Source organism: Nesoenas mayeri (genome assembly GCF_963082525.1).
Source record: "Nesoenas mayeri genome assembly, chromosome: 4".
Taxonomy (NCBI): domain Eukaryota; kingdom Metazoa; phylum Chordata; class Aves; order Columbiformes; family Columbidae; genus Nesoenas; species Nesoenas mayeri.
The window spans coordinates 22,753,259-22,778,505 of record NC_137540.1 but is presented as its reverse complement, the minus strand read 5'-3'; the positions used below and the strand labels follow the sequence as shown (position 1 = coordinate 22,778,505).

The window sequence follows — 25,247 nt, the reverse complement described above, 5'->3', positions numbered from 1 at the left end:
ATAAGCCCCTGGAAATCTCAGACTGGCCTGTAGTGCAGTGGGTCCAAATCTGCTCAGTGACCATATGGAATAAATGGTGTGGTGGAGCTCCATATGCTTTTGACACAGAGGGGATAGTAAACCATCTTTTGGTGTGAGATTTTTATGCTGAGACACTGAACAAATTCATGGCGATATTCCCTAGATGGAGGGGGCTGCCTGCTGGCGACAGATACAGGAGTTCAATGTGTAAACTCTGATAAGGATGACATGTAATTTGTGTTACAGTTTGCCTGTTAATTGTATATAAAGCAGCAGCCTTTACAGATTTTTCACTGAGAGTCCTTAATTGGGAAAAATAAATCCATGTCATTAAGAGTCTATCCTTTAAGGAGAAGGAAGGTAACTTTTTTTGAATTAAGCATTGAGAATGCTTTTGGTTTTGAATCCTTCCTTTTAGTATTGTGGAATTAGGCCAGCAGTCTCATTTGGTTTTGTTATGAGACAAAGTTTTTTCCTAGCATTAGATGTAAAATGTCTATCTCATCTACTTTGTGCTTTTCCTCTTATAGTTAACCATGCAGAAGTGTAATTAAAATTAACTGCCATGACAAAATCTGTCTGCTGGGGGGTATAACAGAAGTATTTGAGTAACTAAGTGGTGGTGTGTTCTTGTTTGTTTGGTTGGGTTTTTTTTGTTGTTTTGTTTTGTTGTGTTTTTTGCTTGCTTGGTTGTGGTTTTTGTGAGTTTTTTTGTTTGTTTTGTTTTACATGTTACAGGGCTAAGTGTGAGGTCAACAACTGGAGAGTCAAGGGTTTTTGGTTGGTCAGTTTGCGATTTTTTTGGTGGTTTTTGGTTGGTCAGTTTGGGGTTTTTTTGGTGGTTTTTGGTTTTGTTTTTTCTCTTCAGAGTGTTTATTATATTTGTAATTGTGTGGAATGGTGAAATTTACATCAAAAATTACTGAGCAAGCTACTATGATATGACAATTTGCAAGTTCTGTTAGATTAAGGTGAATTTTTTTCTTTTTTACTTTTTTCTGGTATGAAAGCAAGACTAATGAACCTATTGTCTTTCCCTCTAGTTTCTGTCAAAGAATAAGTGATATTTGGTACTCTGTATTCTATAGTAATTTCCTGTTCTCTTTGCATACATTTTATAATTTATTTGCCCTTATTCTGAGCTATAGTACTGGAATTAATGTGAACTTTTAGCTTTACACCTAAAGGTGGCCTTATGATGAAAACATGGATGCTCTCTGCTTCTAGCATTAGAGAAGTTACCTACTTTGGTAGATGTAAATACTTTGTGAAAACTAGACAATCCAGAGACATTTGGGTTTACCACTTAATTTTTAATTGTCACCAAAGAACACAGCTATGCTGGAGTACAAATTTTATAACATTAGAATCTGTATAATTTGGGTTCTTTTGAATGCCAAAGATATGTAATCTTTATAGCTGGATGTTTTTTCGAAATTATTTTGAAATTATATTCAAGCAAAACTAACTAGCTGAGTTGTTGTTTCTGTGACATATTCATGTAGCTAGCAGGCAGAAACCATGCTGGAAAACATCTGTACAGTTGCAATGGCAAGATATTTGCAGAGACACAACAGTATTTAATGGTCCCTGAAACTGAGAGGAGGTTTCTACCATCACTTTAATGCAAACAGAACCTGGCACAGAAATAATTGCTGGACCAAATTTGTGGCTTTTTAGTCCTTTCCCTCTGCCCTGTGCCATCAAAAGCATTTACCTGATCAGTCAAATTAGGGAACTGATCTGATAGGAAACTACCTTTTCTTCCATGGATTTTTACAAGGATGATTCCCTGATCCAACTGCCTCTGGGACCATAGGAACATTAGTGGCAAGAGGAAGGAGGCAGTGGGACCAGAGAGTATGAAAGAGGCCAGATCACCATAGTGGGCAGCCAGCCACTGTGGAGCCATAACCACAGACTGTGACCTGAGTCCAGTGTTTACAGGTGAATTATTATATAATTTTAATTGAGATCCTTTAAATGGGTTGGAAATGTATATGGGTTGTGTTGTGATAAGAATTACGGAAGTGAGAAGAAAGAGAAGTTCAACCCTTTCACAGTTCTTTCATGGTGTTATGAAGAATACAGTCCTTTGGGGAGAAAGTGTCTGGTGTTAAAATAGTGTGAGGATATACCAGTTAGTATTGTCAACTGTCACTGTTTTCTGTTGTTGTTTTAATGTAATATTTATGTGTTTTTTATTACAAATACACATATGTATTTCTTGTTTTGGGAGTGTTCCTATTTACTCTTTTGGCAGTTTGACATCCTTCTATACATGTTGGATGCAAGATCATTTATGCTGTCTCTGGATTGCTTTTCAAACACAGATCCCACAGCCAAACATTTCTACTGCAGAGAATGCAATTTCATTGATATCTGAAGTTGTGTGTCCTTATGTAAAAGTCAGTTGTTTCTTCTAACTCTGTGCTGAAACTTTGAAGTTGCTCCATTCCATGTTCCTAGGCAAAGATTGTGACTTCTGGCAGTTTTCTCTCCTCCTTGTAGTGCTCTTGGGGTAGTAATCAGATATTACAGGTGTGGCACTTTCCCATGGAGAAAGTCATTAGTATATAAAACATGAAATTGTTGCCAGCTATATAAAAACATCCAGAAATTTATTCTTTTAACCCTAGTGCAGGGTTATATGATCTGTATGGCTGCAGGTACACCAATGGTATTTAGAAAGTGCTTTTAGTTATGCCTATTACATTAATAACTCTTCTGATATACCTTTGTATCTCTTGATTTTAAACAATCTTGTGAAGAGGTGTTTTTCCTTCCTTGCAAAAAGTCTTCTAGACAGATAATACTTGGAAAGTGAGAGTTTAGTTTCACTTTTTTTTTTTAATGATGCCTTTTTTTTTTTTTTTTAACTTGACAGATTTTCATTTTTAAGTATTGTCAAGTTTTATATTCAAGTCTTCTGGACACTTCTTGGCCCTGCGTTTTGAACCTAGACATAACCAGTTAGTACTGCTAGAAAATTCTTACAGAATCCCTGATTAAAGGATTTTGATAAAGTAGTTAACATATCAGTTAGGTTCATGTCTTCCTTTGGCCTGTGATTTTTGCATCTTAGCATTAAGGAGTTGAGAAATCAGCATAAAAGCATTACTATTAATCTAAAAACTGGAGTGGGATCTTTTCTGGTTGCTTTCAGAGAGATTCTAGTGTTCATTTCCTGAATTGTTTGTGAAGCCGAAGAATATTTTGCTTTATTTTGGTTGGTTTATTTTATATTTATTGCCAAATGACATGTTCATCAAATACAAAATCATACAACATAATGTCTCTGTAAATTCTCTTGGCATACTCATTCTAAATTACCTTAAACAACTCTATATGATTGCCATTTTTAAAAAGAACTGAATAATTTCGAAACTGAATTCCAACAATACTGGTTTGCTGGAAAGAAGAGTTGATAAAACATATGTTTACATGACGGACACAATAAATGGTTTCCCTATGCAGTTTGCAAATAGTGATTGTAATTTCATGTTAATAAGATGCAGGAAAATGTGTTGAAGGAATAGTGCTTTGCTGCTTTTGTCACGGTTTCATCAAAGTGATTTTGTCAGCACTGGAGCATAACCCTTGCCACATCAGTTTGAGTGCTCATTAGGCAGCCTATTTGTCTGAATCCTCATTAAATTGATTAACTCATTTACTTAGGGATGATGACATGTTATGTGGTACAGGAATGGTGGTTAGAGACTAGAATCAAGACTCATGTTGACTTGCTTAGTATTCAGTTGTTCATTTATTCTGCAGTAAGTTGCCACATTCAAATCCTGTAGCATCAGTGATTTACATTTTGCAAGTGTGGCCATCAGCTGAAGGGTTGAACTTACATTCTATAGACTTGCACCTCTATCAGTAAACTACAGACAACAGTTTAGAACTTCTTAGGTTTATAGCTTGCTCTAATTCCCTATTTATTTTGCTTGGATACTAGTCTTGCTCATGAAGAACCTAAAAGACTCTCTTGAGTAATTAAATAGCAAAAGGGAAACAAGTAGAAAACCTCTTCAGTTATACATTCAGAGGAGGGATATGTTATTAACAGAAGATATGATACTTAAAGCAGTTTTCTGAAATACAGCTTTCAGAGAAGCAATCAAAATGAAAAAAAGAGATCAGTTGATGACTTAGATCAAATTAAATGTATGCACATAGTCTAGAAGTTTGTATTTAAAAAATCCTTTTTCTTGATATGCTTCTAATATTTTCAGGTGCTACCTGGAAGTGCTGACTGTGTGCAAGTCATGCTGAAATTTGAGTTTTGGATGCCAACTACAATTTTATCTTCATATGTGAAACTACAAAAGACAGTTTAAGCAGGCAGGCTTTAGCAAATAATCAATATTTTGGTCTAATTCAGTGATTCTGTAATGAGTGGATGGCAAGTATCTGTATTTTTGAGTGAAGAGTAAATGTGGCTTGGGGTAACTCACAAAGTAGTTTAGTACTTCAAACTTTATTAAGACAAAGTAGCCTGAATTCATGAGTAGTAAAATTATTTATTTCAGTAAGAAATGAATTTGCACATTCCAGGGCCGAGTGTGTCATGAACACGAACACTTCGAAGATCTCCTATACTTCAAAGAATGCTTTTTGTATTACTAGAGTGCAATACAAGCCTAGTCATGTGCTGTGACAGTATTGGAGAACCGTACACAGGCCAGAGATCTTCCTCTCTAAATGTAGAACCAGAAGCAACAGGTAGCTACCTACTTCATGAAGTATGAGAAAACAAGAAACAAAACGTTTTCAAAGACCAAGTGAGAAATTTTCTTTATGAAACCAGCAGCTATGTCAGCAAATGAGGCTTTTAAAGGCATGGTATTAAAGGAATGCTTTAAGGCAGTTTCTAGAGAAGATGCTGAAAGGGTTGTCAGGCATTGGAACAGGCTGCCCAGGAAAGCGATTGAGTCACCATCTCTGGAGGTGTTTAAAAGAAATGTAGATGTAGCACTTAGGGACATGGTTTATTGTTGGACTTGACAGTGTTAGGTTTGTGGTTGGACTCAATGATCTTAAGAGTCTTTTCCAACCTAAATGATTATATGGTTCTCTATATAGTAGAGCTTCAGATATTAATGAGCAGCCTTTTATTAACATGTAGAGAAATGGAAGAAGCTGGAGAGGTGCATGACTGAAAACCAAACTAATTGTACGTAGAGGCTGGTCTGACTGGGATCAAGATTTTATTATACTAAACCACAGTTTTAGTAGCATTCCTTTCAGTGAGAGTACTGGCATAAACAGTCCTCAGTTGCCCTTGTATCACTTTGTTCCCCTCTCTTCCCCAGATGTTCTGGGGAAAGTGTTTTGAGTGATTGCACAGCAAATAGAATTGGGGAAGCCTCATCATGAGTCTCTTATACAATGCCAGCTTTAGTGCATGGCCTTTAGTACTGTTAAAGGGTTTGAGGTAGCAGTAGAAAGTGACTGGGGCGGGGGGAGCGGGATGAGATGAGGTGCAACATGAGCTGGGCAGCCAACTGCAAAAATGCTCATGAAGCTGCAGGTCGAATGAGAGATGGTAGAGTGAGGAAGAGGAAATAGTATTTGAATGGCTTAGGAAATAAGGCAAACTTAATGGAGAGTTGGAGAAAAGGTAGACCATCAAGGGAAATGTATATGGGATTTTACATCTTTTTATAAGTTAGAGCTGTGTGTTTATGCTTTGCTTTAATATAAAAGCTGCTCATTACTTAATCTTTTAAATCAGTAGTGTATGTATATATAGTGTAACACTATTGCAAGTTTTTATGGTGATAAAAATTACTGTCACCCTAATTCAATCTACTTTGTATAAAAATGTGAACTCTGAAATTCTCAGGCTTCTTAGGAGGTTAGCAATGTTTCCATAAAAATGAGGTGAGATGAAGCATAGGAAAATACCTCTACTGTAATAGTTGCATGGTATTTGTGGTTATATGTGTTTATCCTGATACACAGTTGTATTTAGTAGCTAGTGAAACTGGTCTTATTTCATTAAGATGACCACAAAAGTGCAAGTGAAAATTTTTCCGGGGGAAATGAAAACAGCAGAGAAATTCTTGCTCCTCTTCTGTGAAAGGGATTACTGTCACTGAATTTATTATAGCTACAGTTTCACCCATCCTCCTATTTTTTGGAAGAAACAACTCCAAATATGTCTCATTTAGTAACTGTTGTTACCAGATGAGCTTTTTTTTGTTGTTGTTTTTTTTTTTTCCAGAAATTTCATTTATATTTGTTTACTAAGATCATTTACAGCCATGTATCTGAAATGATGAGGAGAGTTCCCAAAAATAAGTTCTGGGACTCTTATTTCAATTAGTGTTTCTGTAGAATCATTTTAGGATCATAGAATATTTGCAAAGTGCATGTGAAACACAGTTAATATTCAAACAGGAAATTGGTGATCAGAGTTAAATTACTGAGCCCTAAATTTTTCTACATCCACCTATTTCCCCTCTTCACCTGCTCTGACAGTTATAGACCACTTCTCTAATGGGGCTTGCATTTGAAGATAAGCCTGCATGTAAACAAATTAACTTTTCTTAAATGGAGAGCCATTTCATCTGCAATAATATACCAATTCATAAACTATTGCAAGCATATTTAAAAAAAAAAAGATAAATGACCCATTGTATAACACTTACTATTAGGCAGACTAGATGTCCCTGTGTTCTGGGAGATAAGGCCCTTGTATTATTACATCCTAATAAAATGAGTTAATGTTTTAGTATCAGAGATAAAAGGACAGTTGGATATATTTAATAACCAAACTGAGAAACACTTAATTTTAGTTGTCTGTAGCAATATAACACAAATTCCCCTGTAAAACAAATTGCACTTTTGGAATATACTTTAATGTGCATTCAACAAAGGAGAAAATGAGGTGATTGAAGTTCAATTTGTAGCATGTTATTAACCATTTCCGCTTGACTAGATGCGTAAAAGGATAATGGATGAGGGTTTTATTATTGCCTTTCTGCTAAAATGAAGTGGTGTAAAAGATAAGGTGATGAGATTAATGAACATAAGGAAAAGGCGTAATCAATCAAACTCCAACAGTGAGATGAGATGACAGTACTTAAGATTTGCAAGGATATGTGTTTTCAAAAGTGGATTTTATCAACACCGACATTTTATTTGAGTGAAATGCTGAGAAGCAGATAGTTGCCAATTTTGGTTATTTTTTGCAGGTTCTTTATGCTACTGTATATTTGAAGCGTCAACAATTAATATAACAAATCAAATTCAATATGTCTATTTATTCTTCAAAATCCACATTTTAAAAAACTGTGTAATTATTAAATGAGGAGAAACAAATACAACTTTTGTCTAGCAGGAACAATCTTTTCTTGATGAGTTTATCCATTCTTTACTGGCAGAACACTTTAAGATGTGCCTGGATGAACTACTTTTAGTCTTAGTGCTAACTGCCTCAGGTTTCTCATCTTAGTCATTTGAGCAGCTAGTTTTCATATACTCATGGAAAATGAATGTATACTTTCCTTGTCCTGTAATAAATTCTCACCCATTAAACTCCACAAGATTTCAACTTCCAGCTTCTTGAGTAGAAAATTGATTATCTTGGACAGATAAATCTGCAAAAGTTTCTAGCTGTGAATATGTTCCTCCTTGTAGGGTGTGATACTTTTATATTTAAGATATCGAATACTGTGCTTCTTTCCTCTGACACATATCTTAAAATTATTAACATACTTGAATATCCATGGTCCTAAGATGTTATGGAAATAATTGTTTGCACATGTTTTCTATTTTCACTGATCCCAAATTGTTAAAATTACTTGCTTCTCCAGCTGCAGCTACTCATAGAGAAAACCCTCACTAACCTAAAGGTAGGTCTTCTATCTTAAACCACTTTTTTTCACAAAAGAACACTGAGTTACAAACTAAATCACTTAAGAACTGAAAATGCCTCTGCAAAATCAGTTTTTCTTATGTCTTTGATTTCCTGCTCTTTTTAAAAATCATATGCCTTTTTTCAAAACGTGGAGCTGACGGAGAATGGAGCTGCTAGCCAGTTAGTTTTTTTCCCTCACTTAAAAGATTTAAGAGAGGCTCCAACATCATTCTTTCAAATGCAGTTAATTTAGCTGATAAGGATTGCCTTAGTAAAGCAGTGCCTTAAGTTACTTTTGTAAATGAAATATGCGTGAGCAGGATAACTTCTTGTATTTTCTCAAGGAACTGTTAGTTCTTGGCAGCACTTTGGGCAGGATGGATAGGATATTGGTACGAAGTTAAGTTTGCCTAAAAATGCAGTTTAAAATACCTTTTTGCCTTTTGACTTCAGCATTTATGAAATGCTGTTACATATTGGCTGGAACCTGGTGCTTTGTAAATACTCCCACATTAGACTTGACTTTTTCTGGTTCTCGGGAAAACTTCCAGTTGTGCAAAACAGCATTGTGGATTCATAAGATAAATGCATAACACAGCCCAGATTACCTTTCTTCACAAGACCTGATATTTTCACATAGACTTGCTACCCTCTCTCCTCCTGTCATCTGCAGAATTCTTTGATAGGCCATTTTTTATTGGCCCCCTGGAATAGCGAGTTTTAGCTTTAATACCCCAGGGAGAATGGCAAGGCAAATCATGTTGTTGGATCAATTGTTCAACTATACCCAGACCACTGTCTGTGTATCTGTTACACTTGAATCACATTTCCAAGCCTTTCTTATCAGTCATTTTGACTAGAAATGCAGTTTATTTTTCTATTGCATTTTTCAACTGAAATTAGGGTTATGTTCTTGTTCTGTTCCCCTAGAATCCTAGATGTCGTTGTAGACCTCACATTAGCTATGTCCATGGCTTGCTTAACCTTGGAAAAGAGTCTGCACTTGTAGGAGTGCTTTAAAACTGAATTTAAATTATTTTACTATCTGCTAAGATGAAAACCAGCAGTTATTGTATAAAACCTCCTCTTCATGTTGCTTGTTGTTCTTTACAAACACATGATTCCTTTTGATTGTTCAAATTATTTCTATGGGTGAGCTTAAGATAAGAGATTCTCCCTTGTACTCACAGGCCATAGGAAAACCTTTGTCACTGATTGATTATGCTTAGTTCCTTTACCTGAGAAGTAAATCTACTTTTACGGGAATACAAATTAAATGTAAGAATACAGATACAGAATATGAAGTATACTCATGTAAGTCTTGATTAAAACCAGTACATGTAGGGGACATGCCCTTTGATAACTGAGAATGATTTCTTTACATTGTTGTCATACCTGTATACTGCTTTGGTTTATGGCAGTAAATGAACTAGCCATGAGTGGAGTTTGAGCAGTGTAGAGTTAATTAACAGCACTTTGCTCTTTTCTGTCCTAGCTTCTGAAAGCAGGAGAGAAATTTCTGTATCATGAAGTACATACAGTCCTGGCTATGGGGCAGGCACCAGGCATGCCGAATAAGGCAAATGTTCGTAGTTACACAGAAGCCTTGGCAGCTGCTCTGGTTTACTCAAAAGGGATTTGGTTCCTGTAGCAGTCTAAGGTCTGTGCAGCACAAAGGTGGCATTAAGCCATTTTACATTCCCATCCCTTTGCAGGCTGCACCTTCTGTGCCATATCTCTCATAAAACATAGCACAGAATCTTTTAATGTAAACTGCTGGACTGGCAGCTCTGGAGTCTGACTTTCCTCTTTGCTTTCGAGAGGCACATCTGTTCTTCTACGTATGGGCTTGGTTCCCATTAATGAGCTGATCAGATGCAGTCTTTCATGATGACTGGTACTCTAGCTTCCTGCCAGATGTGTGGGGGTGTTTTTTGGTTTTGTTTTGTTTCTCATGAAGGGATATGAAGGTCAGCTTGTGGGTCATCATTTAAAAAAGAAGTCCTTCTTTTTGATATTGAAACTTATTTCTTCATTGCCCATTTTTTTTCTTCTCCTCACTCACCTTCTGCAAGATCAGATGAAAATGGCAAACACTGCCCAGCTGCTAGTATCGCAGGTGCATTAGTTCCTTTCTTTCTTGGTTGTAGTTGCTGCTTCCAGTCACATGTGTTTTGGCTGGATAGACCTTTGCTGGATACATAGAGGAGCAGCCCATGAGAGAAGTCACATCCTGAAAGTGGTGAAATAGGCACGTGCAGGGCACAGCAGTGGCAAAGCTAACATGACTATTCTGATTTGTGGTTCAAAATAGGAATTTGAAGAGACAGTTACAGCAAACATGAGCCTTATTTTTCTAAAGAAACCTCAATAGCTAAATACCTTTAAGAGACAGCAAAACAAAGGTAGCTTTGACATTGTTTTCTGTGCTCAGCTTTTGAAATATGTGCTCCTGCATAGTACCTTTCACCATATCTAGTTATACTGCTGTGAATATGAACTGCTGTGAGTCATTAGTCTGGCAATTGGCCTAGTTTTCAGACTCTGTACTTCTTAGTGATTAACCAATATAGTCTGATAAAGATTATCTCCAAGGCTTTTCTGCACTAGGAATTTTATAAAAGAAAAGGGGCCAACCAGAATTTTACACTTAACCAACCAACAAAAATCCCCAAACCATACAATGCAAAAACCAACCCACAACATGATAATACCTTCTTGTAATGAAAAAAATAGTCTTGGTTGGTTCCTTTTCTGTCTTTCTCAAGTACTCCTGTCTTTTAAACAAGAGAAAGCTTTAAGGGTTTGTTTTGAAATCCCTTTAAAAGTTTAGAGAGGTTTGTTGTTTGTTTGTTTGGGTTTTGTTTTTTTTTTTTCAATAATGTTACAACATCATGGCATAGAAGATGCTTCTGATATGCAAGGGAAAAAAAAAAAAAATCAGAATTATGAAAAAGCGAGGCTTATCCAAAGAGAGTCAGGTCTGATGTTGTAGGAGAGAATAAGAAGATAGTAATTCGCACAAATCAGTTTTCATTGTTTGAAAACTGACTGAAAACTCAAATTGATTTTAGCATGAGCGATTAATCATAGATGATGAGGCTGCATCCCTACCGCTTGCATTCTCTATTTTTGCTTCAGTTGTCTTGTACAAGGAACAAAAATAATTGACACCCTTCATTATGTAAAATCTTTCCAGGAAGAAAACTGATCTCGGGACCCTTCAAAGGTATCCTACACTGTTGAGTTCAAACACAGAATGATTTGAAATAGTCTTGCTGGTATTCTTCAGGAGTCCTTAACTCACTTATTTCAGAGACAACCACCTGGGTATCTTTCTTATAAATTGCAGCTGAATGAATCCTATGTTGTTTTACTTCTATTAGGAAGCCTTCTATGTAATTATGTTTTAAGTACATTGGCAAAATTTTGATCATGGTCATACTTATAATTTCAAAACTGGACATATGTTTTTTTGCTTAATGGCAATAGTGCTAGGGATTATACTAAAAACCTTTTAGGTTAAGTTCTAGTAGAGTTTTTGTTTTATAACCTTATTTCCCATAATAAAACATTTCCATAATGATCGCTTTCAGATGATCACAATCTGAATTTGTATTTCTGGGTTTTTTGTTAGCTCACAAGGAGGCAGGAAGACAAATTAAATTATCGGTTTTCACAAAGGCAAAAGCTGGAGCATCTGAAGGTTCCTGTTCTTTGTCTTTTAGTTTTCTGTATTAATCAACTTGAAAGTGAGTTAAGTAACAAGGTAGCAAAATTTGTGCTGATACAAAGTTACATTTTTAGCACCAAATTGAGAGTGTTGTGAGGACTTTTTTGGACAGTTTAAGACACGTGCTCATCAGCTGCATAGGTAAAAAAGATGGCAAATAGAATTTCCTCGCCTAAGTTTCCAATCTTAGAATGCACTATTGCACCATTCATTACTACAGATGCTTAATATTAATACTACTTTATTTCAGCATTTTTGATCCAAATTCCATTACTTTATGTGGTCAGCTTCTACACAGTGAGAAATCATTTCCTTGAATTTTACTTAGTGACGCTTAAGCTCTCTGCCTTTGCAGGTAATGCCATTTTTTCAATGTATACAAAATTAAATCAATAAAACTAGGGTTTTTTACTATTTACACTGTGTATGTTTAAATGACGGAATTCACTGACACGTGAAATCATGAAGTTGTATAATTTAATGCAGTTCACAAAGGGGTTATGAAATCCGTCAATCTGTGTGGATGCAAAGACTAGCCAGAAATGTACTTATTAAGTAGACTGAATTTAAAACACTCTCCAAATTTTAAAACTTATGATCTGATGAAGGAAAACATGAGAAGATATTAATGCTCTATTTACCCACTGTGTGTAACTATGTATAATGCTTTTATGCAGTCTGTCACTCATGTTTCAACATGTGCACATATATATGCATGTACAGAAATATGACTACATGTGTGTGTACCAATGCAATTTCATAAGGCTATCTTCAATCTTAGATAATTTAAGTAAAGGTTATAAGCAAATCTAGATCCATACAGACCCACTCATATGTGCTTCTTTGGTAAATACAAGACATAAGCAAAGAGTGATGCGCGCTTTAATGTGGAAGGCACAATGCACATCTCAGAGGTTCATTTATATGATTTATACTATAAATATATAGTATATATATTATATAAATATAAAATACATAGTGCATATGTATTATATAATATGTATATATATTATAAATAATGCATATGAATAATATATATTATGGATATATAGTATATATAGCATTATTACTATTCTGAGTTATTTCTGTATTATTAAAAGGTATCTTAGTTATGTTTTGTTGGCTGTATCTTTTTACCTACTAAGTATGTGAAGTCTGTATAGGTATTAATAGCAATGCTATAGCAAATAGCATAAACAGGTAACCTTGACAGAGTAAAAATTGTTGCCATTTTCCTCCTTTCTATGTATGGATTATAAACCCTGTCTTAAATAAATAAAAGCGTTGTGTGTGGTGGGTTTTTTTGCAACACTGTTTTGCAAAATCACATTGCAAGTGTATTATGCATAAACCAAAAATTACTCAGATAAATGAAAATAGGATGGGCTAGAGAGCTGCCTGTCTAAAATATCACATAAAAAACCCCCCATAATTAATTTATGTTTTCTTATGTATCCTTTTTGCTGTTTGTAGGTGTTGCATTAACATTTCTAGAGTGCATGGTGTGTGGGCTGGGTTGGTAGCTGCACTGGTTATATTGTGGGAGGCTGCTTTAGAAAGGCTGCCCTTGGTAGTCTCAGTAATTATTGCTAATTCTTACTTTGTAGCATTTTGCACCTCAGGAATTCATAATTACAATTTGCTGCATGTTTATTGGAAACACACTGAGATTACCAATTTGTTTCATGTGTCAATGAACAACTTATGGATCCGTATTTACCTAGCCTGTTCTAGAGTTAATGATAGAACTTGAGGATGGACACATGCTGAAATAACCACTGTTTCAGAAGGTGCAAGCTGAATAATTTGTGAATTGTTACAGTTAATTCCTGATGGCAAACTGTCTCAGCTGGATGAGCTTTCTGTATCTACCTGTTGATGAGCAGATTCCACTAACTCTTAAATCAGAACATAACAGGCTCACTAAATCGAGATATCAGTCAACTCCTATGAGAATCTGTGAATTCTTGCAGTTCTGGCTCCTTTTTGTCATAAATAAGCCTTCTGTCTTATTTTCCAAAGACAGACATGACTTTAAATCTTAATCTTGCCGGGCTTGGACAGCTACCCAAACCTGTATTCATTTTCTTCTTTTTGAACTTCTGCTTTCTAGGCTGCATACTTTAACTTACATACCTATCTTTAGCAATCAGATCCTCTTGTTCTTTGTGTTGATTAAGTATTGTTTGCCAGTGGTAATGAACTCCTGCTCTCTAGGAGTCAGCAAGGGCAATAAAAAAGTTTAAAAAAAAAAAGTTTGTGAAATACTGGATGCAGTAGAAAAGAGTAATATAGTTGGTACTAACTTTGCTAACATTGTTTGCAGATTTATTAGTCCATGTGAGTTGTTTAGAACCTCATAGTCAAATCAGAAAAGTTCTGAATACAGGTTCCCTGATATTTTTTTTTCCCAAGGCAGATCTTAGTAATCAGGGAGGAGCTTATCTGTAGTTAGTAGGAGATCACTTTCAGAAAATATGCATTGCATTTCACTTTGAAATATAGCTTTAGTGTCTGAATAAAGAGAGAAAATATAGCTGTGCATTCCTCTGTTTTAATCATCTGGTACATATTTTTCATGTAATCACATGCATACTAATCTGTGGTCTGTGATTGTTTGACTTTATTATTTTCCAAACAAATGGTGTTTTCATTTGTATGTATACATAAAAATTACTTCAAAACTGAATGGATCTAGAAATAAAACTAAATCCTAACTAAAGATTAAATTATTTACAGGTCCAGAGTCCTTAAGGTCTGTGAGGCTAGTATTAGTAGTATACTGTGAAATGGGAATTTCAGTTTTTGGTAAATCTGTCTGTCCCCAGTAGCTTCAGATAAAATAATTTTATCCTTCTAGAGCACATCAATTTGCTAGTCGGTTGTTCATGTATCAAAGAGCGTTCTGTGAAAATATCAATATCATTGGTTAATATAAATGAAATTAATTTTTAAAGCTGGGCTAAAGGTTGACATCTGAAAAATTGCATTACTTTGCAGAAGAGAAATTTCTGTCTTCCAGTGAAATTTCAGGTCATAAGGGCAAGTAATTTTCACAATCTTCAATGGGAACCAGTGAAATATGAACTTCATTGTCACCTAGCCCCAAAGCGATAAGATAAAATGAGCTGATACATCATTTGCTGTGGTTTTATCATCTCCTCCAGTAATTGGAAGAGAAAACATAGGAGTCTTTTACCACCCCCCTCCCCAATCCCTTCACCACCCACACCCAGACATAAGCCATTTTGCTCTGATCGATACAAAGGTCACCGAGTATTTATTTATTTATTTAATTTTTTAATGCTGGGTAAAACTGTCTAGTGGAACATTAAAGTAATGAATATGTTTAATTGAGTTTGTCACCCATGAAAATGCTGTAGAGGATTGTATAGCAGACTGTGCATGCTCACAGGAGGGACTGTTTGGGAGAATACTACTGTTTGCCTGTGGATTTTGGCAGCTGATTATATAAATAGCTGAGATTTTAAATTAATATCTTATTTATTGTTCTCTTGAAAAATCTAAAAATAAACTAATAAGCACTGTGATTTATTTAAAAACATTTAGATATTTAAAATTATTAATAATATGATCTAATGCCCTATTAGTTTAGTTGTACTTGGACATATTTGAACAAAGAATAGAGAAAGATCCTTTCACTGTGAAATCTGTATCCAGGAACTAAACAGTACCTGGACAGTAGTATCTGAGGATTCCTCAGTTGCAGGGCTGAGATTGTGGTGGAGATCCAGGTTCTGAGTGAAACCGAGTCAGGTTTTATAACCTCGTGTGCTGTAATTTTGCCTTCCTGAACAAAAATGAACCCACAATACTGAAAATGCTGCAAAAAGAATGTATTTATGGATTTTTATCTCTTTATTGCAATCTAATGTAAATGCAATTTTTTTTTGTTTGTTTGGGGGAGGGGTTTGTGTGCATGTGGAGGGTTTTTTGTTTTGGTTTTTTTGTCTGGATGAATCATAACTTTTCAGAAATATACAAATGTGCATCAGCTTTTTAAATAAGCTATTTAGTTTTTATTTTATTCGTGGCAGTTAAATTTGCAGGCACATTAAAGTAATATAATTATTCAATTACTGTTTCAGTTCTATAAGCCATTTGCAGACTTAATTACTTCTAACCTATTCACATTTTCAGGATCAATAGTACTTTAAAATAAAATAAAATATATGAGAGCTGATTGGTTTGCTTAAAAGGAAAAGCAAAATGTTGATTTAGTCTCCAGTAAAATATTACTTTTCTAGTTCAGGAGACAGCTGTAGCAATGGTATCTTTTAACTCTTGAATGTAATATTTTACAAGAGACATTGTTTATGATCAATGTGCAAGGAGTGTTTTGAAGAGAAGTTAGGATGGGGCATTTGTTTTCAAAACTGTAAAATGACAGAATAGCTTCAGAGTGAGCATTTTTAGTGTTGGGAAATAGCTGTTGATAAACAGCTATGAAACATGAGGAGAGGACTTCTTTATACATATATGATCTTCATTCATTATTAGCGCTATACTACCTGAATTTTCATGCAACTTGGATTTTAGAATCTCCTCAAAGTGGAAATTGAAGCTGGCAATTCTTTACTTAGTAGTTTCTTGTGGAGTTTCTCCCAGCCTTGTCAGGACCTGCAGCAGGAGGACTGTTTACAGGTTTAGGCCTTTTGAAAGTAGTTTTCTATTTTTTAATAGTGTTGTCATGCCGTCTGTTCATTTGGTGTTGCCAAAGTCTAATTGTGGAACAGTGTGTGTAATAAGATTTTTGGAACTATAGAACTTTGCAGTTGGCTCATTTGCTTATTTTAAGTATTTTTAAATGACATAGTGAACTGTATAAGTTGTCTCTCCTCCGGTAAGGTGCAGTGTCTTTTGAAATAAATAAAATGAGCAGTAGATTAAACTTAATGCAATCTGATCTACTTGAAGATGTCCCTGCTCATTGCAGGGGTTGGAAGGTCTCTTCCAACCCAAACTATTCTATGATTTTAAGTGTTGAATCAATGAAATTCCATAAATGCTTTTTCATATGAGGAAGGTTGTAGTGTTTGTGCATATTGAATTAGGTTGTACATCCTCATTAATCTTTGCCTCACAAGGTATTCCAAAACTGATGTGACAAAACACAGATATAAATGTGAGTAATTTTTAAACTCAACATATGGTTCAATAGCATGAAGAAGATGGTTGTTCTAAAATTCTGAAGGATAATTCTATGTTATGTGGCTTATGGGTGAAAACAGGCAAATGCAAAAATAGTTTTTTTTGAAGCTGAGATTATCAGAAGTAATAACACTGATTAAAAAAAAAAACCCAAACTTTCTGCCAGAATGAAAATATTGAATTTAATTTGAAGTACTAGTGAGTTGCTGCAAGCAGAGGGGGTTCTGTTAATAAAATCAGATATTTGTCAGGAAATAAAAGGTTGAATTTGATTTTCATAAGGAATACTTAGTAATACACATGAAAGAAATGTGTTTGTGTTCTGGACTTTTCATCTACTTCATGTGGTGTGATGAGCACGGAGCAGTGGTAATGATGCAGTTTCCATAGCAACTGGTTCACTGGAGAGCTAGACCTCTGTCTAGGGTGCTGTCAGTGTGCGTGGAGGCTCAGAGAACAGCGTCTCAAAGAAGATCTGGTTCTACCTAATCCAGTTTTAATTGAACTCCAGAGACTTTGAAGTGAAGCTGCAGACCAGGCAGCCGCTATTCCAACTCAAAATGAAGGCCTTGCTCGGCTAGGCCTCAGCTGCTGCTCACTCCTGATAACTTCTGCTAATGAGTACTTAAAGAATTGTTATGGTGGTGACTGCTAGTGTTTCTGCTGTGCAGTTCTAGTTTCTGTTGTAAATCCTGTTATACTGAATTCAATAACTTTATCATGGCTGTACAAGGTGCACAACATAAACCACCTCTGCTGTTTTGAAGTCAGTGCTTTTCCTTCCAGTTTTGAAGAAATTGCATGCAGCAGACTTTTGGCCATATGCAGGGTTTCGACTGTCACAAAAAATGTTCGATTCACAGGGTAAGAGTAATACTTCATAATCAACTTGCTGATTTCACTCTCAGTATCCATGTAATAAATGTTCAAATTTACAGTGCACAGACTGATAGTGACAGTCAGTCTGTTCTGTTTTAATTATTCCTACTGAAAAGCAAAGGTCAGCACACTCCTGTCTGTCTCGAAAAATAATCATTGAAATGATAAACTCCAATTTAAAAATCATAAAATGGATGAATACCAGCAGAAGTACTAAGAGATTTTTGTACACAAGCAGTGCAGCTTTGTCTCCTTTGTTATCTCCTTTGATGTTGTGCTCTTTAAAGGATATTTATATGCATGTGACAAAAGCCAACCACAGTGTTCTGAATAGCACCATAGATTTATACAAATCTGCCAGTTAGTGTGGGTGGGTTATGGATGTGGTATGGCAAGTATTAGCAAAGTCAAAGTGTGTTAGTTCCCCTGTTCCAGGAATGATTAGCAACCATTGACAAGCTCTGGTTCTTTCATTGCATTTCTAGAATTTTGTTTTGGAATAATTATTCATTTCTTGCTTCTCTTTCTGTGTGTTGGGAGAGTTGTGTGTGGCACTTGTATTGAGGAGAAGATGAGGGATTAACTGAAAAAAAAAGGAGGTGTAGAAGATGATTTGCTTTGCACATTCTGATCTCCTGTGCTATCTGCTTTTGTCTTACCAGTCTTGTTTGCTGTTAATTCACAAAGGTGGTGCTGTATTTTATGCTGTATTATGTAGTGCTTTTATAATAGTGCTTCTGCTCTCTGTGCTACAAAAATGCAGATTGTTTGTGAATATATACTACATGTGAGGAAAAATCCCCCTTTGTTAAAAATCTATAAACAAGTACTTGGGTTCATTAACAGTTTGTTATGTTAAAGGCTTGAATTTCACTTTTTCTTTTTCTTTTTTTTTTTTTAAGTATACTATATGTTGCTGAAGTGAAATTGTAAGAATGACTGAGGATTATATCTGACTCTTCTGTGATGTATTTCTGTTAAATGCTTTTGTGTTTGCTAAAATGGACAAATCTCAGAGATTTTCCTTCACTTATGGTTTCTTAATCTGAGGCAGAGAAGTGTCCAATCCTGCTGTTCCTTATCACTTACATAATTAAGCTTTGAAATGAAAAAGAAAAAGTGAAGCAACAAAGAAACAAAGTGGCTGAGGACTGAAAATGGGATTAGTTTGAATTGTGAAGGCAGACTAAGCATCTGTGTCTGTCAGATGGGATGACAGGAATTGTAACAAGTTACTTTGACAACCGCTTACTCCATAGAGAGATTATGCTGAGTTCATTTGCAGGTTTGTGTTTAACCTTAGCTGACAAAATGATACTTAACCTCTTATACAGGCAACCTTTATACTTCCAGAATTAATGAATGTTGCCTTAACGATAAACATAAGGAACATTTTTTCTTTGAAGAAGTTTTTTCTTGCTTTTTTATTACAGGCTTGTTATTATAGTGCTAAAGTGAGTGCAGATACGTCTAATGGCACTAGTAATACATTTCAGAATATGTTTCTTTGCTTTACTGAAGTGCCAAGCATTTCATAATGTTTCTGAAACTCCCTCAGTTATGGAAAAACAGGCAGTTGCACTTAAAGGAAAAAATGCAAGCAAGTTTTTTAAATCCTTGACATGAATGGTTGAGTTAAAAACCAAATCCATTATAGGTTCATAGTATGAAGTTTGAGCATACTTTAATTTTGCTTCCAGTTTTTCATGTAGTTGGTAGAATCCATGTTTGTGGATCAAACAGTTTCTCTTGTACAAGATATTACCTATACTAACAATATATTTAAAACACTCTCTCTCTCTCTTTCTACTAGATTCTGGCATGTACAGAAGGACTCCATGGGAAATGGCTCTTTTCAGAGATTCGAGCTATCTTTTCCCGACGCTATCTTTTGCAAAATACAGCGCTGGAGATATTCATGGCAAATAGAGGTACTATGAGTTTAGAGGAATGGCAAGTGTTGATTTTGGGACATGTGGTCTTTGTTGGTCTGCTCAGTGCCTTTTTTGATACGGATTTGTGTAGATAGGAGAAGGGCTTGGATGAAGTGTCTCAATATTTCAGTTAGTATATTTTTGTAATTTAGTTTCTCCTTATCATTTTTTTTGAAGTGAGGAATTATGATCAAACATGATAACTGGGAATTAGCAATGCCTCACTTTCGTTTATATCCATATATTTATTTGGCATCCTCTGGAAACTTTTGCTTAAGGCATACTTACCTCTTACCTGTTTTGCATAAAGAGGGTTTTTTTGTCCCTTTGGAGGGTTAATAGTTGTTAGTTTTACTTACCAAGAACAACATAATGGAAAAACTTCATTACTGGATTAGAACAGTGACTGGTATATCTTCGTGCTTTATTTCTAGTAATATTTTTTTTCAGTTAGACCCTAGTAGAAGTTTAATAAATATCTGTGTGAACTTGTTTATGAACCTTTTTTTCACCTTCCTCTTTCTTCAGTTCATTTTTCAGACACATATATGTACTGTTACAAGTGACTCAAAATATAGTCAGTTGAGACTTAAAGAGCTTTCTTCTGCTATTTCCTCCCCCTAAATTTTCTTTTAAACCAAATTGTATGATGTCTTGGTAATTTAAACTAAGACTCTTTCAGTACTTTTAGTGCTTTTATACTGATAATGGAATTTTTTTTTTAAAAAAATTGAAAACTCTATACAGAGACACCAAATAAAGTTGGTCTTAAGATGACACTTTTTAAATATAAAACATTTTTTGGTAACAATATAAAACACTGTTGTCCTGAAATCAGTAAATGTTTCATAGGATAACATGTTTTTATGCAGTTAGTATGTTAGTAAAAAAGTTTTTGTCTGAGCTTAAAATGGTCTCTGATCTTGAGCGTGGTTGGTAAGTACTCAGACAAATATCTTGCAGAGCATTGTTGTGCATACCTGAACTGCATATTCTCCAACAAAATAATAATAATATGCATAAATGTTTTCCCATTATGGAGCCTGTAGTTGTACTCTATGAAGTCATAAGTATCCATTGATGATACCATAATTAGATTTTATTTAGGTTTTTAGGTTGCTATTTCACAAGTGTCCTTGAATGTTTCAAAAAAAAAAGATAAGATAATATTTTGAATAATTTATCTTGAAAATATCTAGAAAGTAAACTATAGTAAGTGATCCAGTTAATATATAAACTTTTTTTATAATCAATTCTAGTAGTCAGTCTGTATGTGTAAGTTTAACTTCTATTCAGAAAGGAAAACAAATGTAGACCTTCCTTGTAAGCTTTGTAAAAGTGACAGCTGGTGTTCAAGTTCCCATTAGTGGTAAATAAAAACAGTTCTGGAAATCATATAAAACCAAATCTATAGTAGCCTGAAGGAAACAAGTCTTATCTTTTACCTGTTCGTCACTTAAACTTAGGGTTGAATGTTACTGGGCAAGAAAGCCTGAAATAAAAGGTCTAAAATCATGCCATATTTCTACTCTTATGTTCACAGTGGGTGTCATGTTCAACTTTCCTGACCAAGCGACAGTAAAGAAAGTGGTTAACTGTCTACCTCGGGTCGGTATTGGTACCATCTTTGGACTACCTCAGACCAGGTATTTTACAATTTGAATTAATTTTATCTGTCAGTTCTAACAATTCTTCTTTCATCAAACTAGCCTACATAGCTTGAAATGTTTACACCTGCTGGTTTACAAAACATGCACATCCTCAGCTTATCATTTCTGCATGCTATTTGCAACATGTTTGTGCAGTAAAAACTTTTGGATTTGAGATTCTTGGTTTTATTTCTGCCTGTTACAGGGAAGATAGCTTCTTTTTGGCAGTGAGGCTCAATCACTTACCCTACTTAAGGAAAATAGGTTTCTTTATGCTTGCCAACTCACTGAAATTTAAGACTGATTTAAGACTGGTTGTAGGACTGATTAGCTTTTATGGCAGTGTTCAATTACATTAGCTTGTGTGTAACATCCTTGAATCATCTGTAGTATTTAAACCTAGATAAAAATGATAATTCCTCTTCAGAAGGGTATTACAGTGATGTGTAGAACAATACAAGCTGAACAGCATATGGAAGGATTGGCACAGTGTGCCTGTCTTGTAGCTCTGGATGACATTGTTCGAATTTTACATAGGGTGAGAAATTAGTATCACAATGTTAGGCGGTGTGTTTGGATCCTAAAACTAAAGACTATGAGTTGGTCTTCCAGATCTTTTTTGAAGAAGGTTAGGGCTTGATTGCCAGATATGCTCTGCATAAAACACAGCAGCTCAGTTTAATGAGATTGATGGAAGTGTTTTTGAGGTGTACACCATATCTAGTTGAACTGGTTACCTCTTGTATTTTAATGAGTGATAAACTATTTCTAAGTAGATTAACTTCTAAATTTTTAGAAGAAACAGCAACCGTTAAGGAATATCTTGATTGTTCTTACTTTATTTTTTTCAAAGTTTTCTGTGCACAGAATTAAAATAGTTTGGCATGTTTTCAGTTGTGTTTTGTAGTTTACTTTTTAAAAAAACCAATCAAGTCCAGAAAAAAATTATCTTGATTTGCAATTATAGACAATCTGTAAGAACTTAATGATTTGTATTTGCAGAAACAAGTTATGTGTGAAAATTTTTAAATATACAGGAAAGTATATACACATTTTTTCAAAATTTCACATCTGTTTATACTGATAAATTTGTTTCCAATATAATGCAGTTATGAAAATTAGAAAAAACATACTCAGTTACTGGAAGTGTTTTCTTGAATTGTTTACCAATACCTGTAAAGATTTGTTAATTAAAACTATATCCAGAATTTTTTTTTTCTATTCTCTAAATGTTGTGGTTCTGGTATTTACAGATGTTTTTGTTATGAACAAAACAGTCTTGGGGATTTTATGATAATCTCTTCTCTGCTTGATTTATCACTTCAAGGATTGACTCTCTAGTCTTCTTTCACAAACACTAGGATATCTGGCAAGAAATTCTGAAAGTTTAATTGAGTTATTTATGACTAACTCCCCAACACTGCCCAGAACTTAAATCTCAAGAGGATGGACTACATAATAAAATTCTATCATCTTATAATTGTTTTCCTTTGTTCCTGAGGGATTTAAAACCTATTCTAAAAGATGACTTTATTCTTATGTGAAATTTTAAAAGTCATGTAACTTTCTTATTTAATGATTTGACATCTCTCTAAATCACTAGTAACGTATTTCTGTAATACATCAAGCCTTCATGGAACAGCTGAATTTGCACAGCTGTAAAGGTTTCTGTTTGAAAGCTTTCAAATCTTGACATATCCAGCTGTCAGATGTTTCAATCTTTTGTTCTTGTTAGATTATAAAATGCTAAAAATGAACTTCAGGTATCCAAAATAGCAATTTGATCTCCAGAGAGATGTAGCACAGGATGAGTAAAAAGAATATGTACGACTGCCACTAAAATTCAAACAGGTAAAAAGGAAGACTCACCAAGTTTTCCCTTTATTTTCTTCTGATGTTTATTTTTGATTTTCAGACGAATTTCTTTGGCTAGTCCACGACAGATTTTCAAAGCTTCCAATATGACTCAGCGATGGCAACAACGAGAAATTTCCAACTTTGAATACCTGATGTTTCTAAACACTATAGCAGGTAACACAAATTACTGTAATGATTCAGAAAAGGAGATGATGGTGGCCCAGTCTCAACAGAAATGAGCCACTACAAGATTTTGCCATTTCAATAAACAGCTTTTTCTATGTAAAGTTTTCTCCTGAAGAACAACTTCACAAAATCCTCCTATATGTACTTTATTTGTAATTATGTTTGTATAAGAATAGAGAGGCATGCAATTAATGATGCTGTACTGAACTGCACTTAAAATATATCACTCAAGTCAGAATATCTTGACATGGACGGAATATCTTCTACATGGACTATGTACTATTTAGCAGAGTCCTCAGAAATAGTAACATCTTTATCCCTTAGTATTCTAAGTTTTAGTATTCATAAGTACTATACTCCCTAAATACTGCTGATGCAACAAGGTCTCTTCAGGGCTGGAAACCTCTTGGAAGTCTCAGCTGGGGACCAGGGTATTCCTGGACCAAATAAATACTGTTACAAGATGTATAGCTGGTCTTGGAAAAGAGTGTCTGGATCACCAAGCACTGCTGTGCCAGGACACCATTCATCCATTCCCTAATCCTAATTAATTCCCTTGTGTGGTTGTTCTAACCCCTCATTCTGTAAGTGCTGAATTCTATTTCATTTAACGCATCTCACTCCATTAGCTTTTAACCAACTTCAGTTTAGGAAATAGAGGCTAATTGTTAGGTCCTATGACCTCTCTTTTATTTTCCAACATATTTTGTTGTCACAGCAACTTACAAAATTTCTCAATTTTCAGCTCTTTTCTGTAGTATAGACACTGTTGAAAGGTCCAGTAATTCCCTTTCAGACTTGGCTCTTGCTAACACGATTGATAGAACAAATGCCTCTGCTTGCACTAATTACTTTTTATACAAATGGTCAGTTTTGCTAGTTCATGTAGTCAGTCATTAAGTCAGAGATGCCAGGATACTGGCAGATTACATAAAAGTGAGAGTAGATCTGCTTGCCACTTTACTGCTGAATTGGAATGACGCAAGATCATGACACTGTTTTCTGTGGTTCTAGTGAATAGTCCTTTTCAGCTTCAATATATTATTGAAATAATAAGGTGGGTTCTTACCTACTTGGTATTTGACATTAAAAGGAACAAAAAGATAACATGGAAGAAGGGAAAGCTTAGTTGCCCATGATGTGGAATTAAAAGATTGTTGTGATAGATATCAATTTCAAACAAATAAACGTAGATATCACAGTGTGATGTGAGCAGCCTCAATCTGAAATAAGAGATAACATGCAATATAGCCAACTAATTAGGGAAAGAAACAAACTGACTGTACCATTTAAAAATTCTGCAAACTGGATGGGAAAATACTGAATGGTGTAAGAAAACTGGAAAAAAATAAACTTAGGTCAAGTTTTAGAAAATGTTTTCTGACAACCTGATAGATTGGGTTGTAAAAATAATCTTCCTGGGGAAGAAGTAAAAACTGGTCCTGTGAAACTTGTAAGACCAGGCTAGACAAAATCTGAGAACATACTGGTTGGAGGTGATGTGAATGAGTGAGCTTCTGCAGCGGTATCATAAAAAGAGACAGGATGCATGTAAAAATGATGCATTTTAAAGTTTTAAATCAGAGTATGTGGTGTATGTGTGGTATACGATTATTCTAATTGATTTTTTTTTTTTTTTTTAAACTGGAAGAAGGGTATTATTTTCATCTTACAAATGCATGAAAGTGCATGTGTGAACCTGCAACTAGAACACATTTTCTATTCTGGTAAATGTTGACATATCCATAGATGGTCAATGGTCAAGGAAGAATTCCCCTCAAAGTGAATTCTGTGGATGAAATGGTTATTATTTGCATAATTTCTCAATCTAAGAATCTGAGCTGTTTCATTCTGCTTTTGATATTGAATTCAATACAGGATGTAAAAATACTGCTTTAAGTTTTAGTAACAACAACAGTCATCGCCTCTTCAATTTTTGAAGTGTT

General features: G+C 34.9%; 1 protein-coding gene across 1 annotated transcript in view; it reads left to right on the top strand.

Moving 5' to 3' along the window:
* Positions 1-25,247, top strand: part of LRBA (LPS responsive beige-like anchor protein) — a gene marked incomplete at both ends in the record, with an annotated part of 409,769 nt that overhangs the window by 255,130 nt on the left and 129,392 nt on the right. The window contains 3 exons of the mRNA XM_080343895.1: positions 19,489-19,606; positions 21,153-21,255; positions 23,174-23,289. Of these exons, the coding sequence (XP_080200021.1) occupies positions 19,489-19,606; positions 21,153-21,255; positions 23,174-23,289 (337 nt within the window). The remainder of the gene's footprint in view (positions 1-19,488; positions 19,607-21,152; positions 21,256-23,173; positions 23,290-25,247) is intronic.